At 50.9% G+C, this 19,395-nt stretch overlaps 1 protein-coding gene and 1 non-coding gene across 2 annotated transcripts; both read left to right on the top strand.

The window, feature by feature from the left end:
* Positions 1-3,064: 3,064 nt before the first annotated feature.
* LOC144161534 (terminal uridylyltransferase 4-like) lies at positions 3,065-6,205 on the top strand. The gene has a single exon (XM_077692191.1). The coding sequence runs from the start codon at positions 3,065-3,067 to the stop codon at positions 6,203-6,205; it is 3,141 nt and encodes a 1,046-aa protein (XP_077548317.1).
* Positions 6,206-9,165: 2,960 nt separating this feature from the next.
* Positions 9,166-9,239, top strand: Trnan-guu (transfer RNA asparagine (anticodon GUU)). Its single transcript has one exon. It is a non-coding gene; the product is annotated as a tRNA-Asn (tRNA).
* Positions 9,240-19,395: the final 10,156 nt, after the last annotated feature.

Below are 19,395 nucleotides of genomic sequence, written 5' to 3'. Positions count from 1 at the left end.
GGTCTTTCGTTCGCTTTTCCAGCCTTTAGAGGAGTGTCCATGGTGTCAACAAAGATGAAAAAGCCGAAAGAGCTGGCCCGTAGCAGACGGCAGTCTGTGGGAGCGCAATAGCGGAAGTACGTCACCGCTGAGGAGCGAAGCATCATGGGAGGGGAGGCCAACAGAGAAGAAACAGTTGAAAGGAGGAGGAAATACGGCGCGACGATAATGCGCGGTTTTTGATTTACGATTTCTCAGCTAATACTCATCGCTTTAACAAAATTCTTGCAGGAGGAGATTGCTAATACATTGCTTTATTTGGTTACATGTACATCCATGCATCGGCGGAAGGCATTTCAGGACCCCTTTAAGTTTATCCTGAATTTTTCGAGCTGATGCAGCTTGCCAAGGCGATGAATCGGGTGCTGGCCCTACTCGAATGATTACTTGAGAAAAACATTTACCCGGATGTCATGACAGGATTCCAAGAGGTCGATCCTCTATAGACAGTGTCATCGATCTGGTGTCTTCAGTGGAGCAAGCAAGAAACCGTCGCCGAATCGCGGGCGCATTGTTTTTTGACACCAAAGGCGCCTATGACAACGTACGCGACAATGCTATTATGGATGCTCTAAAGGTTGTGGGTGTAGGCGGCCGACTCTATGCGTGGATTTGGAGTTACCTTAATGGTCGCACAATCTTCATGTCCACGTCTGCCGGCGACACAGGACGCCACCCGGTTAATCGCGGTGTTCCACAAGGAGGAGTACTGAGCCCCACCCTCTTTAATATTGCCCTAATCGGTCTCGTGGACGAAATGCTTGAAGTTGTCAGAGTCACTATGTACGCTGACGGTATCTGCATCTGGACTTCTGGTGTAACTCGACCGCAGCTGCGAGCCCGTTTACAGCGAGCCGCAACAACGACGTCTAGGTACTGGTGCCGTCAAGGTCTCAGTTTAGCTTCAGCAAAATGCGCCATTCTTGCATTCACCAGAAAGTCGATGCTCCGATATCCTATCATTATTGAGGGGACACTGATACCTTACGTCACGCACCATAGATTTTTGTGGGTGACTGTAGACCGCGGTCTGTCGTGGACGAAGCACATCACCTCGCTGAAGACTAAACTCTCAAGCCTTGTGCATGTTCTTCGCTTCGTGGCGGGAATGAGATGGGGTCCATCTAAGAGCGTTCTTCTCCAGTTGTACCGCAGCCTGTTTTTGGGGTATCTTCGTTACAGCCTGCCAGCCATTTCAAACTTGCGGACTTCTTCCCGGCGTACATTGGAGGGTTTGCAAGCACAAGCCCTCAGGATATGCTTGGGACTACCACGATGTACCTCTACTGTGGGCACAATTGCCCAGGCACGTGTGTTTCCAATGGATGCACTTCTTTTGTGCGAAACCCTTCTAGTCTACCTTAGATGTTTCACAAGGCATGAACACCATCTATTATCGGCTCTTCCTACTACGTGCTCGAGTAGTAGTTTTGCGGGAGCAATTTCGCGACATCAACATATAAATTCCACCAGGTTTCGCCCCAATGGTGGTTTCACAGACTCCTCTGTGCGTTCTATCAAAACCATCAATCCACCTTTCCATCCCGGGAATTGGGAAGAAGTCTTCTTTGCCATCAATAGCCCTCAAACAGTTGACTCTAGCGTTCTTGACAGGCAAGTACGCCGGAACTGTACATGTATATACTGATGGCTCCGTGTCTGAATGTCTGAATCCAGGTCCACCGCGGCTGTGTTAATTCCAAGCCTATGAGGTACCCGAGGATTCACACTGGGCCACAAGACAACTTATACTGCTACTGAGTTGGTTGCCATACGGGAGGCGATTCGTTTAGTCACCCGTGAATCACCTCAAGCTTGGACCTTGTTTTGTGACTCAAAGCCAGCACTCCAGGTCCTCAACGGAGTTATGAGGCAAGGACCCTATTATGCCCTTGCTGCGGAAGTACTCGAATTATATATGCTCCTTGGCACTGCAACAAGGACATGTCCTCACCATTCAGGGGGTACCAGGCCATTGCGGGCTAGCTGGTAACGATTGGGCTGACGAGGAGGCAAAGAAGGTTTCTGCAAACGCAGATGTTGTACGTCTGCCCTTCGCAAGGACGGACACGACCGCCCTTCTATCTAACATTATCCGCCTCGCCTCGGCGAGTCACTGGTCCCACCCTGACAATCGTCATAGAAGACTACACCGTCTGGACCCCGACTGCAAGTTTCGGTTACCTCCTGGTATTCAGCGAAACCACGCCACGCTGTTTCACCGACTACGGCTTGGCGTAGCCTTTACCCGTCGCTACAAGCACCTCATCGGCGTTACGAGTGACCCCGATTGTGAAACATTCCGCCTACCAGAGACTATTTCGCATGTTCTCTGCCACTGCCCACGCTACGCGCATCCTCGAGAACAATTAGGGAGATCATTGGCCAGTTTGTACTGTCGTGTGGTGTCGGAGGAAGTACTGCTGGGCCCTTGGCCAGACGCGCAGCGTTCCCGCAAGGCATTTAAAGCTGTGCTCACATTTATACGCAGCAGCGGCCCCTCAGCGTTATTGTAGTTGAGGCCCGTCCGGGTGAACTTTAACACATGCACAGTATAAGTATAGGCATCTTCTCTACATAGCCATTTATTCATTTCTCCTCCATCTTCATCTCTCTCGTTCTCTATCCACGCTCCTTCCTCCCCATTCCCTTCCCACACACAGAATAGCTGGCCAGATATACTACCATCAGGCCTACCTTTCTGTGTTTTCTTATTTCAATAAAATTCCCCTCTCTCTCTCGAGCTGATGTTTCTGCTACAGCTAGGTGGAATTCATATGGCGGCCATAATTATTATGTAATTTGAGATTTCGTCACCGTAAATTTCATTTACGTTCCCATTTTCTTCTCTGGAAAAATAAATGGTATCCATAAGAACATCACAATCACCATCATTTACACCACTGCACGCAGCACGCGGAGAATTCCACGCAAACGGAGAATGGCAATGAACTCGGAACAAGGATATCCCATTATGTATGCAGCTCAAAGACCCCAGCGGCCATTCGGGCTCACGGCATCTGGCATGCCCCGCAACGACACCGACCGCCGACCTCTTGAGTCCTCGCAGAAGCCCGGAAATCGGGACCGGTGCGCAAATGCTTACGCCGGTACGAAGCACACCGCTGCGGGACCAAAGAACTGCCAGGTGCACGAAGAGGGCGGAGGTGATGTTCCTCGGGGGGACGTGAGGGCCCTGGTTAACCGCCAATCATTCACACAGCAGAGGCTCGGCACTCCCCCGTTCCATCAGGAGAGACGGCGGGCCAACTCCACCGGCGGGCCTTTCGGTCCCAGTAGTACCGACAGAGACCAGCGGGAGGTCTACCGCCCATCCAGGGTAGAGCTAGAGACACTCAGGCAGCACCGCATTCTGCCGCTCCGAAAAAAATCCACACTATTCCCGCGGGCGCAGTTCTACTGCCATCTCTGCCAGCGACACCTTGACGACGTTGGGTACGCTGAAAAGCACATTCAGCAGGACGTACACCTTACCAAGAAGGCCGTCAGTGACCTGCGGATGGACGTCAAGAACCTTCCGTACCCGGTCAACATCCAGTGCGGTGCAATCAGCGACTTCGTCCAGCAGATTGCCAAGGAGCACGGCCTGACGAGAGGGGAAGTTGAACTGCGCAGGAGAATAGCCGAGGACTTGGAGGCCCACATCAAGGGAACATTGCCAGATGTCAGGCTCATGCTGCATGGTTCGTCGGTGAACGGCTTTGGCCTGAAGACGAGCAAGGTCGATATCGACCTGTCTTCAGTCGGAAAAGCGGACTCCGTGAAGCTTTTCATCGAAACTGGCGACCTGCTTCTGCAGTGCCCCAAGTATTCGAACGTGCAGACGGATTTTTTTTCCAGGGTGCCGCGAATACGTTTCACGGACGTCAGCAGCACCCTCTCCTGCAAGATCAGCCTCAACAACAGCAACTCGCTCAAGACCTCGAGGCTTCTTGAAGACTACGTGTCGCTCGACCCCAGGGTACGAACTCTGGGGGTCGCATTCCGATTTTGGGCCAACATTTGTGGCCTCGACCAGCAAGAGAAAGGCACGCTGCCAGCTCACGCCCTTGCCCTCATGACTGTGTTCTTCCTGCAGCAGTGTAAGCCTGCCGTGCTGCCTGTTCTACACGAGGGGAAAGGGATCGATGAGTCCGAGTCATACGTCAAGCCTAAAGATCTGGAGGGCCGGTGGGCATGCAAGAATTACCGCTCCGTGGGCCAGTTGTGGGTTGAGCTCCTGCGCTTCTACGCCGTCGAGTTCAAGCTCAGCAAACACGTTGTGTGTATCAGAAAGTCCCAGCCCGTTCTCATCGCCGAGAAGAAGTGGAACAACCGATACATTGCTATCGAAGATCCCTACTCTCCAAAATGGAACCTTGCCCGTTCCATCCCGAGCGAGCGGGTGTACCTGTTCGTTAAGGAGTGCCTGCGCTCTTCAGCCGCCTACTTCCTTCTGCCCCAGCTCCGGTCGGGGCCCATGTTCACCATGCTGCCGGGTCCGCCTTACTACAAAGACGACTCAGAGTTCGAGTCTGAGTCTGACCAGGAAGAGGACAAGGTCAAGGGCAAGAAGGAAAGGCAGAGCCAGCTGCCGGAATGCTCGGTTTTGACCAGGGTAAATAGCGGTGATGAGTACGCGGAAGAACGAGGGGATGGTGCTAAGGATAACGATAAGTACCTCTCGTTTGACGAGAATGTCGATGTCGTTACCAACCGCTACCCATTTCCGAACCCGTCCACAAAAGTCAAAGTTCACAACACGATAACGCCTCCTCCGCCACAGCAGTTTGTCAAACCGGGACCGCCGATCCCTCAGAGGATATTGGACGAACTCGACCTCTGCAGTATGGGGGACTTTCACTACAGCTTCACCCGGAAGACTCTTGCCGGCGGAAAGGTGCCTCCGCTGGTCTGCTCGTTCTGCCAGAAGAGTGGACATCTGCGCGACGACTGCCCAGACCAGCGCCTTCCCGAATTAAAGAAGCTTCCTGACATGACCCGGAACTTCACGAGGATACTCAGCGATGTCTGCCAAGGCGTAATGAATGCCTGCGCTCTACAACCGCAAGAAGAGGCAGATCGCCAAGACCTGCTGCAGGAACTGCAGTCCTTGATTCGGGAGTCGCACAAAGACGCCAAGCTGACCCTGTACGGCTCGTCGTGCAACGGTTTTGGCTTGGCCCGGTGTGATCTCGACATTTGTCTGACCTTTAACAGCAGTAAAGACGGCAAGGACATCAGTCATGTCAGAATGATCAAGTATCTTGCGAGGAAGTTCTACAAACACCCAGAGCTTGACGAGGTCATTGCCATTACCAACGCCAAGGTGCCAATTGTCAAACTTTTCCACGTCCCGAGTGGCTTGGAGGCCGACATCAGCTTGTACAACAGGCTGGCGCAGCACAATACAAGGCTCCTGAAAACGTACAGTAGCATTGACAACCGAGTCCGGGAACTGGGCTACACCATCAAACGTTTTGCGAAAACGTGCGACATTTGTGATGCCTCACGGGGAAGCCTGTCCTCCTATGCATACATCCTCATGACGCTCTACTACCTCCAGCAGCGCAAGCCACCAGTCATTCCAGTGCTGCAGGAACTGTACCCAGATGGGGAGGTAAAGCCAGAAGTTGTAATCGAAGGTTGGAATGCGTGGTTTTTTGAGGACATCGACCGTCTGCAAAACGTGTGGAGCGAGTTTGGCCAGAACAAGGAGTCCGTGGGGGAGCTATGGCTGGGAATGCTGCGGTTCTACACGGAGGAGTTCAATTTCAAGAAACACGTGGTGTGCATCCGTCAGAAGGCTCCCCTGAGCAAGCTCCAGAAGATGTGGAACAGCCGGTGCATCGCCATAGAGGATCCTTTTGACTTGCACCACAATCTCGGCATTGGTGTGTCTCCGAAGATGTACATGTATATAATGAAGGCCTTCATCAAGGGAAGGTCCCTTTTCGGAACTCCAATGGACAAGCTTCCCCCTATCTATTCCACGCGTGTGGACTACTTCTTCGACTCGCGAAAACTCACCGACGGACAGCGGCCCAACGACCGAGGGTGTCACCGGTGTGGCAAGATTGGCCACCGCGTAAAGGAGTGCCCGAAAGATTGGCCACCACGTCAAAATGTGCCCGCGTCAGCCGGATTCCGGCTCCAGCGAGTGTGAAGGGAGGAACACACCCAGCCGCCAGAAAGAGAATAGCTAGTTATAACTTTGGCAGACGATAGATGCTAAGCATGTATAAGCAACAAGGACCTGTTCCACGCGCCTGTTGCAATAAATATGCCATCTGTTGCAATAAACATGCGACCTGGATCATCTTCTTCATAAACAGCATCAGCATAATCCCCGTTATTTTCATTAGTTCACGTGGAGAATACCTCACAGAAGAATGTCGATGAACTCGCTACCGGAATCTCCCGTATTGGATCTGCGTGCCACTAGCGGCAACTGCGAAAATTAGTGCCCTTCCATTCTGTGAAGATAAATGACCTGCGAAGCTAGGCGCAGTCGACGGAGTGCACGAAACAAACCACGTTTGTTTGTAATTTGCGTTTGAGTTAGGCAATTAGCTTAATAAAAATAGGAAGAACTCGAGCTTTATTCCAGCGAACACACATGGGGTTGTCTGTTTTCCCCCAGCGTCGTAGGCACCTTACTGTCTGCGTAACACACAGCCCAATCAGCTCGACCAGTGAAGACACCAGACAGGTCGTATTCGGCTGTTTGATGTCCATGTGTAAGCCTCTTGCCAGCACACCAGACATGTCATCAGTGAGGGCATGGAACCTGTAGCTTCGCGTGCACGCCCCCCTCCTCCCGCCGCTCCCCTTACGTGCCCGCATAAACCGGGAACCGTTTGAGTGCGCGTGCTTATATATACTCGAAAGACACCGGCAAATAACAGTTGTGAAAGAGGGGCAGGCGGTGTCGAAAAGGAACGCCGGAGTGATGCCGAGTAAAGTGGCTTCACCGGAATGAGAACTATAGTGGGGAAGGGGGGGGGGGGGGGGGGGGGGGGGTGGTAGGGGACGTCGACATATACTGTTTCGCAGTAACGAAGCATTGCACCAAACAACATAATCAGAAAACCATTGCGGTTCATTTGCTATGGTTGCAGGGTCATTCCGGCCACCAGGCGGCCCACAACCTGGCGCGTGTGGCTTCTGGGTCACAACGCGCGCAGGAGGAGGTCCCCCTGTTAACACCATTGCCAATTATCTCTGAAAAAGAACGGCGGCTACGGCACTTTGAACGTTCGTCTGCGCTTAAAGCGCAAGTACCGCACATGGGAAACCCTTTCAGCGACGGGCTTCCGAGAGAGGCTAAGGTTTTTATTGCCACGGCTCGCACAAGCTCTGCACTCACACCATACGTCCTAGCTAAATTGCGGCACCGGGGCACGGCATCAGCTTCCGCAACGGCAGCTGCACCAGTGATTGCAGTCACCTGCATATTTTGATTCCTCTGTATCCACGATTCGCCACGTCTTGTGGGAATGCGATGGCCTCACGCATATACGAAAAAAAAAAAACCGCTTTCCAAGATGACCAGAGAGAACGCCATTACCCTCAGACAGCTGCAAACTAACACCAACTTTCACGGAACACTACTACATGCCATCTACCCAACTACATACACATTGACTTGTCAACCTTGCCCCACACCCAACACTATCTACCATATGGTCTGGGAGTGCCGACAATCACCATCCTTAACCCCCCTACCAAACCAAACCCTGGAGCAGTGGGAGGACCATTTGACCAGCTCACGCCCTTAAGACCAGCAACGACTGTTGGACAGGGCCCGCCGGCCAGCCAAGGACCAAAGCTTCCTGGACTGAGAAGGCCTCCTACTACGGAACTCTACAGCTGAATAAATGTTATTCCTGCTCCTCCAGCTGGGATGACCGCCTTACAAGAGTGCATATGACACCAAATGCTAGCCAGGAGGCTACTCTGCTGTCTTTATGGCACTTCGCTTGCGAGGCTGCATAACTAGACTTGCGTAGTTTCCCTCCCTTTCCTTTCCCTACAAGTCAAGAGACATCCCAATCTCAATAAATTTCTTCTATCCTTCTTTTTTTGCGCTTTCTGTTTACATTGAAATTTACTCAATCAATCAATCAATCAATCAATCAATCAATCAATCAATCAATCAATCAATCAATCAATCAATCAATCAATCAATCAATCAATCAATCAATCAATCGATCGATCAATCAATCAATCAATGACTTGACACAATCATTACTCAACACAATCAAGTGAAACCCAACAAGCCTATGCATAAACAAGGGAGTGCCCGCCTTCCTTTTGTGAAATTGTCCTCGCATGTTCTGTTGCAACGCTTTTTACAGCGGAGCTGTGTACGTCTGCTCCCCCATGGTTCACCATGACCGCCGAAATGCTTTACGGCAAAGCTAACTTTCTCAATAATTCTCTGTAGCTATCCATCTAATATAGATGGCTCGGAAAACACCATACTGCAACTGGCCGTTAAAATGACTCTGTCATCACGTCGAATTTTATTAACTTGTCCTAATTAGCTCCCAGTGGAGTTACGAATTTGTCTGCTGTCAACACACTTATTTCTACGGGAGAAGTATGGTTGTAAAAAAAAGGTTGAAACACGTGCTTTATTGGTGCTACATTTAACTGCTAGAAGGGCTTTACACACGCGGAAGGATTTCTCTTGGCAGGCATTCAGGATTGCTAATTGTAAGTCACAGTTTTATAATTTCTATGAAAAAGCTATCTGCGAATACCGGGGATGATAAAATAGAAAGGTGCGACGTTACTATGAAAAACGGTATCAAGGGGCTTAAGGAACAAATAAGCACTCCTAGAAGTGTAATAATCTGGCCACTCTGGTAGAGTATTCGGTCGCAATCCCCCGAAGAACCGAGGACTAAAGTCATGGACCTGAGTCCGCAGCAGATGGGGAGACAGGGAATGAGGTGGAGGCTAGGCTAAAGTTGCTGCATACGGCGCTAAGAAACCCTTCGTCCGGGAAGCTTGCCCTGCAATCGAAACCTGGCCACGTTTAACGGTAGTAAATGTCATAATCTTGTGGAATGGAGTATAAAGCATACACGTTGCCTTCTAAATAAAAATGCTCGTCTGGCCTCCGTGGCGCAATCGGCTAGCGCGTTCAGCTGTTAACCGAAAGGTTGGAGGTTCGAGCCCTCCCTGGGGCAGCGCATTTTTTTTTTTCAATTTTTTTAAGCGGAGTTAATTCAGGTATCGACCCAGGAAACGGCTGGTACCGTTCCTCTGACCTTCAAGCCAGCGCCTAGTGCGCTCAAAGCCAAGCAAGCGCACGTGCGGTTCTCCCCGCCGACGGAAGCATCACCGACCACGTTTCGGCCACCGAACGAAGCAGTTGGCGGAGGCGGCGGCTTCTCCAGTTAAATCGTCTAATAGGTAAGCGGCAGAAGCGCAAAAACTCACGCGTACGTCGTCTGCTCCCGCCAATTGCTGTTCGAGAGCTCTCCTGGCATCCCGTCCGCCAGCGGCTTTCACGTGCGTGTGTGCGTGTTGTTTGTTTGTTTCTACCGAAAGAGAACGCCCAAGCATCGCGCCTACAACGAATAACAACAGTGGATGCAGCTAGGGGATTCTCTGCTCCTACCTCCCAAAACGCATTTTTTTCTTGAGGCGGGCGCTCCCATCATCTGCTCGTGGCCTCCGTGCCTCCTCGCCACTTTCCTTCACTATTCTTGGCCTAGCATTTCCCCCCTCTACACTTCCCTGATGATGATAGTTTCCTGTTAACGATCCACGCATACAGAGCTCGAACTTACTCCACGGTGAAAAAAATTTGCTCGCACCTTTCGCCTAAATTCCCTGTCGTGTCTATGTCGCGTGCCAAAAAACGTCGCTGGTCATCGACCATCACAGAGTGGAATTTTTTAACATTGTTTGCATTGCTTACTGTTAAGTTCCGAATGAACGCTAGTCTTATCACCTTCCTTTGCCTTTGCCCCTTTCTACCTCCGTTACCTCGTGAACTTGCCACCTTGCCCAGCTTATACACCCTTCTACAACACTCTTCCGAGGCGAGGTAGCCTAATCTGCACTTTCAATATCTTCCTTCAGGCCATAGCACATAGGAGTGAAAAGCCACTAATACTTGGCCCGAGAAGCATTTTCATCTACTCACTAATTAAATGTATTCACCTGCAACCCAATAGCTGTGCTGGCAGAAAAGGCGAAGGAGGACGCAGAAGGGAAGGCCACATGGGAGAGACGAAATGGTCCCAGAAATTCCAGACGGGCGAACCAGGGGCGATATTCTGAGTGGTGTCCGTTTCGAAAATGTCCATTCCAGGTCCCTTTCAGTATGCCTCCGACCAATGTCTGTAGTACATTATATCTGGTAGTCTGCTTTCAGCCATTCAGGGAAGCTCGCTCGAAACGAGCACCTTGAAATGGGCATGATACGGACAAAACTGAGAATTCCGTCCCTGTTTTGTGCGCGAAAGGTGGGGAGGGGTAAGAGCGTTGTCAGTGCGTGGGTAGCGCGGGGGATGTTTTCATGTAAGAGCATCCGCTCCGGCATAGCCAAAAAACAAATCACAATTAAACGGGATTAAAAACGATGCTACATTGTGATCGTGGCAGTGTGGGCCGAGAAATTGCAAGTATGGCTGGGTGTTAGGTGAGGTCGGTGTGTTCCCCAGTCAAAGTGATGTCATTTAGTGCGATGCTAGTAGGTGGAATCGGGGAAAGTATAGCATATTGGACCATCGAAAGAGCACGGTTCCGCCGCGGGGGAGCGGTTGACGATGATGCAGTTCGGCCTGATTATCAGGGGGAAGCCGTCCGTCTAGCGTTCTGCAGACACTAGAAATAAAGATGGAACCTCTGGGAGCGCATACAGGGTCAGAAGTTGAGTGAGTTGCGGCAGATTGTATTGAAAGAGACTTCCGGTTTAGAAAGTTGGGTGTTGGGGCGCAGGGACGGGATAGTGTTCTATAGGAGGGAACAGATGCGCCGAAAATTCGGGGAGTTGGCGTTTACGGAGGCCGGTGCGACGGTCCGTGATATAGGCGGCCTGTCTCTAATCATTTCAGACGTTATGACGTGCGAAGGGTGCAGCCGATGCTGCCAGCATAGGAATTGTTACGACCGAAAACTTCAATATCGGACGCGTGCTCTGGTCTTTGCTAGTTGGTACATCTTCGCGATGGGAATCAGCTTGAATAAAAATGAACACAAAGGGAGAGGGAGACACACGACACACTGCTGACTAACAGCTGAAATTTTACTGGAAGAAAACAGACATACACGTACAAAATAAAAAAAAATATAATTTTTTTTTAGGCTGGTCAGTGATATGGTTAGCGAAGATCGCTGCGCAGAAACTCCTTTTCGCTTCGGGACGGAGCCACAGACGGCACACTGAAGCAGCTATCTCCAGCTTCGTCTATAGCCAATGCTTCTACTATTTCTCATCCAATCCTGCTTTTCTTCCTTCCGATAACCGCGATTTCGTGCAAGTAGGCTTCACAGTGGCACTCTCGAACGTGGTCAGCAAGGGGGCCGGAAGGCGTTGCTTGGAGCGAAGCCGCATGCTCTCGGGCCCTGTCGTTCAGGCAACGACCGGTTTGTCAGAAGTAAACGGACCGGCACCTCAGGGGAGTTTTGTATACCATATTTTTTCTGCAATCGCGTATCTTGTGCGGTGCTTTTTGTCGCAAACTGGCCTCTGGGCGCACCTGTTCACCTTACGACAGATGCCGTACGCCTTGTTGGGGGCGGAAAATACGACCTTGAGCCATGTTTCTTCCCCAATTTTTTCATGACACGGCCAAACCCATGTACGTACGGCAAAAATGCCGTACGTCTTCTGTCTTCTTGAGTGGGTTGACGAGGCCGTCTCTTCACTTTACCCTTTATCCTTTGCAGGAGCGTTTCGGAGGCAGGACTCAGCAAGTTTTTCGGGCAGCCGGCGTTTTGTAGGCGACTTGCCTGTTTTTCGAAGCTGGTGGCCATCTGCTGCGGACCGGGTTACTTGAGTGCCGATAGCAAGGCCGTAGTGGCCACTGCTCGCTTCACAGTCCTGTAGTGGCCAGACGCGTTTGGAAGAAAGGCATTGGACGAACGGGGCTCGTACCCCCAACAGGCGTGCTGCTCCAGGAATTGATTGATGATGTCCAGGAACCTGATTGAGGCGTCTTCGGGGAGCTCGTGTGTGAAAAAGAGATCCGGGCAGCATTGCTAGAGGACTTTGAGGACAGTGTTCAGGCCACGGTTTGGTGGAGCGCGTACGGTTGTGCTGCACAAGACAAGGAAGTCGCCTACGTACCGAAAAATGGAGAGGACGCTGCCTTCTTCGATACTGGACTCGATTGCCCTTCCGCATGCTACCAGGAAGGTTTCGGACAGGTACGGGGCTACACAGGACCCTATGCGTATGCCGCCCTTTTGGACATAGTGCGCATCTTCGTGCTGAACAATGGTGCACACCAGGTAGGCTTGCACGAGCTCAAGAAAGCTATCTAGAGAAATCCCAGCAGCATTTTGAAAACGTGTAGCACCCTGTTCTACAAAGAGGCGGTCCCGTTCAGGGCTATCATCTCGGAAGCAGGCACCTGGCAAGCGCATCTTTCGGCCTACCTAGCCTAGTATCTAGCCAGGGTACGCGTAAGCGACCCTTCCAAGGTACCCAGTTCTGCAGCAGTGACATCTTTTTTGTTGAAGAATGAAATAAGGGTTGCCTCCGCTTTTCCTTCGACGTTGCGGACATGTACTTCTCTATGCCGCAAGCCAAGGTTCTGATGGAACTGCGCTCAGCAATTGTGGAACAGGGTGCTACACAGTGCTACAGGCCAGAGCAAGTCCACAACCGGTGTTCGATATTGCGGTGACCTCCCAGCAGTTAAAAAAAATCCAAGAAAATACTTAGCGCTTGTGTGCGCCTGCCCGCGACAACCGCCCAGCGTCGTAGGCGCACGTTTTCAAGCCAAACATACCCATTTGGGAGATTGGCCAAGATTGGCCAAAAAAAAAAGAACCTCCAGCATTCACCGTTATCGTGGCAAAACTCGCTCGGAACGAGCAAGACAGGTCATAGCGAACATTCCTCGAACGTAATGTCCAGTGATTATAACTTCAAAAAAAAAAAATGAAGGAATCCTACACTTATAGCAAAAATGATGGAGTAAAGGTCGTTGCGGCAGCAGCGATGAAGCGAATAGGATGCAATCGTTGACTTTAACCGTCGTGATCTTCGTGAAGGCCGGGTACAGCTTCGCTACCTTCAAGGCTTACGCGATAGTGTGAGCTTCCTTCGTTTTTTGGGGGTCCTCCAACTGGCCGAAAGTGACGCTCCCGCACAAGTCATGCACTCTGCCACCTGAAGGGAAGAATCCTGGAAGACTCCCACTTCCCCTTCTGCATGTCCTCCACTTTTGAACAGAAATAAGTTATCTTCAGTATCAGCGTCTGGTGGCATAGTGGGTAAGCAGCTGAAGAAGAGAAGGAATGGGGATTAGCCAGCGGTGCCACGGCGAGATGCAAACGTAACAATGTACTAACAAAGAAGCATCATGAGCTAATCAGGGTTTCTTCACAGCACACAGAAATCGGATCCGTGCTGACGCACCAAAACGAATCTCCTACAGATCGCCCTAAAACTAAGTTGATTTTCGACCATTGCTTATTGCCGAACCTGTTCACAAGAGAATCACTATTTTAGCCGAATACTTCTTGGTTATTGGCAACGCCCATCAAGGAAAAACTGCATATTGTGCTAATCCCTTTTGCTAGAGCGCGGTGCTTTGTTCAAGAGGAATTATAACAGCCATTAATTATCATCGTCATTGTTATTACTGACAAGCTGTCACCCCCGCTGCACCTAGCAGAGAACGCAGCGCTGTTCCGCCGGCCGTGTTTTAGGTTCAGCAGAAAGCGACTGACTGGCGCTTAGGCACATCGGGAACCGCCGCCTGCCAGCGTATCCGACGAGCCCTATCAGAGATTCAACTGGAAGGGGTTGAAGGAGCGGGAAGGATGGAGGAAGGAGAGCCTCAGCAGCAGCAGCAGCAGCAGCGACCACAGGATGAGTTGAACGAGGAGGTGAGCGGGGACGGGCAGCCCAAGCACGCCGGCGACAGCAACAAAGAGAGCAGGCTCATTGCATTGTACAAGAGTTTGCGCTTCGTCAACGTGCCTCCAGATACTGATCCCTTTGTGGGGTTTTGGGACGAAGCGGCGGCTTGTGTGCCGGAGCCAGAGGAGCCTTGGTCAGCAGCGAAGTCGACTGGCGCCAGCTCTCCGGGACCTGGACACGAGGCCACTTCGTCCAGGTACAACGGGCGCTGCTCGAGGGCCCGCCAGAGGGCAGAAAAAGTCGTACCAAAGCTGTTCTTGGAGCAGGCGAGAAAGGTGGCCACTGATGAGCTGACCAGGTGGGCCGTGTGGAGGATGTATAGCTATTCGTCAATCCTGGACATCCCCACCGCGGTGTCGATCCTCAAGGACCTCGAGTCCCCGAGCGAGGTTCACGAATATGTGAGAAACTTTTTTGGTAGTGGCCAGGATGCCGTGAATTTCGGGAACGAGTTCCTGCAGAGGCGGCAGAAATGGCTCAAGAAATGCTCGGCGGGCAAGGAGGAACCAGTCACAGTATCGCCACCCAGAGGAGCTTCGCCCGGTCCCATGGGCGACGCAGGCGCCGGCCAGGCCCAGGAGTCCAGCAGTTCGAAAAAGAAGAAGACAAAGATGCACAAAGTGGACAACTCCATGCTTGGGTTCACGGTTCGGGCAGACGCGTCCAGGCTCAACGCTTGGAAGTAGACCGGAGCAATGGACAGTGATGCTGTTCTGCACTTTCGCATGTAGCTTTCCGACAGAGAGAAAAAGTAAAGTTACTCGTGACATCCAGATGCTTTTCTAAGGATTCAGTCTAGGGAAAGGAGTAGTGAAATGGAGCGAGAGGCAAGTATGGGATAACCAGTGTGCTCGCGTTCCTTTTTGCAGCCCGCGCGGAATGTATGCGAAAACAGTTATAGCACCGTTTCAGTTTTTCTGATTGTGCCCCCTTCTGCTATGCACTCCGCGCATCGGTTTCCCTACAATACAAATAATAGGTGCACACCAGAGAGAAAATTTGATGAATCGACATAGTAAATTTCAGGTCGTTGTAGAGGGAGGGTGGTGTCCCTGTGGAGGGGTGTGAGGTACCCGTTGACGAGACGGGGGGGGGTTAGATGATGAAGAAAAAGTCTACTTTCAGAGTTTACAAGTATTTAAAAAGACATCGAAACACGGTACAAGAGAAAGGGATAACTGAGTTTCAATTAATATCTGCCCCAGCGTACGAGGGGGTCGCAAAAAGGGTGCTGAACCGCCCTATGGCTGGCGAAAAAGTGCGTGGGGTTCTGGCGCCCAGAAACCGCCACGGGAGCGAGTCTTGCTTGCGTCCTCTCGCAACCGCCGCTCCGGGCAAACTCGAAGTAGTTCGCGCATTCAGCCCCCGGCCTGTCCCCAAGCAGAGTGCATACCCCAGGGGCTTTGACCTCCACCCCTTCCGTCTTTGACAGTCAGGAGGAAAAAAAAAACGTTTCCCCGACGCCGCGCACCAACGCGATGACCACGGCCATTATAAGCCTTTGCCACATGCTGGCGCTGGCGGCAGGCAACACATTCTTCCTTGCCGATGGAGAGCGAGGCGGGGGCAGAACCAAGCTACGCAACTACATGTGAACAATAACAAAGGGCAAGGAAGACAGTTCCCCGTCGGGACTCGTCGCCGCTGCCATCACTACAGTCATGACATGTGAATGAGCCAAAATAATTCAGGAAGCTCACAATAACGCGTAAAACTTGAAGGTAGTGAAGCTGTGCGCAACCTTCACGACCATCACTATGGCTTAAGTACATGATTGCAGTCGATTTGCTTCTTCTTCGCTGCGAATTGGCTGTAAATCGGATCCAGTTGTGGACGACGCGGGGCGGGGATTTCGTCCACGAATGGTGGTTGTGGTGGTGGCCCAGAAAGTGGCGCATACCCACTCAGGGGGATTGGCCAAGAAGATTTTTTTTTCATAAAAAGAACCAGATAAGGCAAAATGGTACAGTCGAAGAAAGAATTTAGTACATAGACTGATGAGAGAAATCTAAAAAGAAAGATGAACGAGAGAGCCTGATTGGAATCGTTTTAGCAAGGCAGACGAGCCGTCTCTGAAATGAAGGAATGGATGGCGTGAAAAACATCCCCATGGCAGTGGCCTAGCTTCGTGCCCTTCGTGCACTGGCAAAGTTAGTGGCATTCCAAGGCGCCGCAGGGGAGCCTCCAGCAGCCTTCTTCGACGATGAGAGAATCGGCGGCAAAAAAGGAAGAAACGTCCATCTGATTCAATTTCCTGGCAGAAGCGGCACAAGGGTGAGGTTGTTAGATCTGCCCAGTATAGGTACCTATTAAGTGGGGAAACACCGCAACGAAACGAGGTCAGCGAAACTTCGCACAAGCGAGTTTGGCAGAGGCTTCTTTTCCGACGAAACCTGAAATGTTCGAGTTCCGGAGAAGTGTGCAGCCCGTGATCAGACACGTCCTGGGCCAACAGGTATTGGCGATAACGCGCTAGCAACACGCAAGCGAACGGGGGAATAAGCACCTCCACAATTGGTAAAGCCAATGCCATTTTTTCTAAAGTATCGGCGGCTTCATTAAGGGCTAATCCACAGTGGCCAGGCAGCCAAACAAGCCTAATTACCCGCACATAAGTGGGAACGCAGGAGTAAAAAGTTTTAGGCATGGGACTGACAGTTTCCGAGGAAAGGACCATGCACACGGAAAGGGAATCAGTGAGTATCATCACTGAAGATTGCGCCGAATCGAGTTTCAGGACAGCAAGAAGAATAGCCAGGAATTCTGCATAAAATATGGGAATATAATCTGGTAGACGCAATGAAAAAGACTAATTCAATCAATGCCGGAGATAAGATACCCACCCCAACTTTCTCATTTTTTACCGAGGCGTCGGTTCCAATAACCACGTGCGATGGGTATTCAGACTGGTGAGCCAGGAAAATATTTTTAATTAAGTTGGTTGGAAGAAACTTAGCATGTTAGCATGTTTTGGGAAAATATTATCGAAAGAAATGAACGAACGGAACGTGCACACCCCCTTCCCCCACTTGACGTGAGTCTTCCTGCCACAATAAAGGCTACCTCCTCCTCCTCCTTAAACTAAGCGCCGCAGGTGCAACGCTGGAGGTTCTTTGTGGCCAATCTTGGCCGATCCCCCGGGTACGCTTGTCTTGACGAACGTGCGTTCGAGGTCTACGCGGCGAACGTTAGAGTTTCTTTTTTTTTTGAGGGGGGGGGGGGGTTGGGGGCAATCTCCCTAAGTGGCTATGCTTAGCTTGATAAACGTGTGCTCGAGGCACGCGTGCACGAGCGCTCGGTATTTTCTAGGTACGGCGGACACCATACACAAACGATTTGCTTAACAGATTCGCTATTAAAATATGCCCTGCCGTGTTGCTCAGTCCCAACATAAGGCTCAGATTGCCTAATGGCACAGCGGAGAGTAGTGTTTGAGTCAAATTGTATGCTGCCATTTGCGCAGCGGCGAAGTAGGCGGACGGGTATTGAGAGCGGACGGTAACGACTTCAGATATACAGCAGACTCCGGTCAACACGAACTCGGTTAAGAAGAACTTCGTGGTTAAGGCCGACAACACTTTTACTCTTTGGTAACATCCACAATGCAAGAAACCTCAGCTTAAGAAGAACCTCTGATAATACAAAAAATTTTCACGGTCCCTTCGAGTCTGTCTTAACGGGAGTCAACTGTACTTAATTTGCATTTTTTTTATTCGCGCCGTATAGGTCTATAGTTTTGGTCAAAGCTGGACTTAAATGGACTTGTTGCCCAATGCTTGTCATTACAAGGCATTTCAAGTCAAAAGCTGTGCTTGGCCATTGAGACTTGTGTTCTATGTTATTTGCTGACGGAACTAGCTGCAACTATTTAAATCGGCCGTTCAAACGCGGCATGATGGCCGGGGGCCCCGCCAGATGGACAAGGGTCAGGGGCCCCTCGATAGGGTAAAGGCAGCTTTCCAGACGTTGATTCCCCTTTCAAGGGTCCGCACTCGATCAGGGACGCCTGTACCCATTAAAGAAACCGGTGGGTGCCCGGCGGCACCAGGATTCGAACCCAGTACCTTCCGCATACGAGGCGAGTGCTGTACCTCTGAGCCACCGCTAAGGTACAATTTAATCAGTGATTACCCCTGTTGTTAACTTATCGAGGGTCCCGGTACAGTCTTCGACTTTGGGACCCTTGTCTGTAAAATTTTGTACTGTTGTAACACTTGCCTAGTGCATTTTAATAAACTTCTACTTCTATCGAACTTGTGAGTGCTCCTTCGAGTTTTGTGCGGCGAGTAATGCTTTCGATTTGTCCTTCTACGTCCTGGCATTACAAGAATTCTTTCGCTATTGCCGTTAATATGGCCGCCGACGAAATATATGCTTCAGACTTCATATATGCTTCAGCCGTTGTGCTGCTACAGATACCAATCGCCTGTTGGAAATAAACTTTTATCTTCATCTTTTTTCAGAGCGAAGCTCTTTAGCAAATCGTAATTTTTCGTGCCCGTGGTTAAAAATACAAAGAAATTGCCGAGCGAGCGCAGGCCACGTGGCGACCTCCCGGCAGTTGAAAAAAACCAAGGAAATGCCTAGCGCTCGAGTGTGCGTGCCTCGCGACAACTGCCCAGCTTCCCCTGCGCACGTTTGTCAAGCCCAGCTTACCCACTTTGAGATATTGGCCAAGAATGCGATGACCACCCTGCAGTTAAAATAACCAAGAAAATACTTAGCGCTCGTGTGTGTCTGCCTCATGGTGACCACCCAGCGTCATCGGCGCACGTTTGCAAGGCAAACATACCCACTTGGGAGATTGGCCAAGATTAGACAAAAAAAGAAAAGAAACTCCAGCGTTCCCCATTATCATGGCAACACCCTTTCGGAACGAGAAAGACACGTCACTGCTTACACTCCTCCAAGGTGATGTCCGATGATTATCTTTCCCCAAAAAAATGAAGCAAGCCCCCACTTATAGCAAAAATGATGGTGCAGAGGTCGTTCCGGCAGCAGCGAAGAAGAAAATCGGCTGTAAACCCGGACATAAACCGTCGTGATGGTCGTAAAGGTTGGGTATATCTTCGCTACCTTCAACTCTTTTACGCGTTAGTGTGAGCTTCCTTCCGTTTCTTTGGTTACTCGGACAACGAAACACTCCGAGCTAACCCAAAGCTAACCAAAAGCTAACCAACAATTCAAGGTCGTCTAACTAGCCGAATATGCCGCTCCCGCACAAGGCATGCCCTCCG

This window comes from Haemaphysalis longicornis, unplaced genomic scaffold, assembly GCF_048455015.1.
Source record: "Haemaphysalis longicornis isolate Haplotype H1 unplaced genomic scaffold, Haemaphysalis longicornis Haplotype H1 scaffold_1, whole genome shotgun sequence".
NCBI lineage: Eukaryota > Metazoa > Arthropoda > Arachnida > Ixodida > Ixodidae > Haemaphysalis > Haemaphysalis longicornis.
This window is presented reverse-complemented; position numbering and strand designations above follow the sequence as displayed.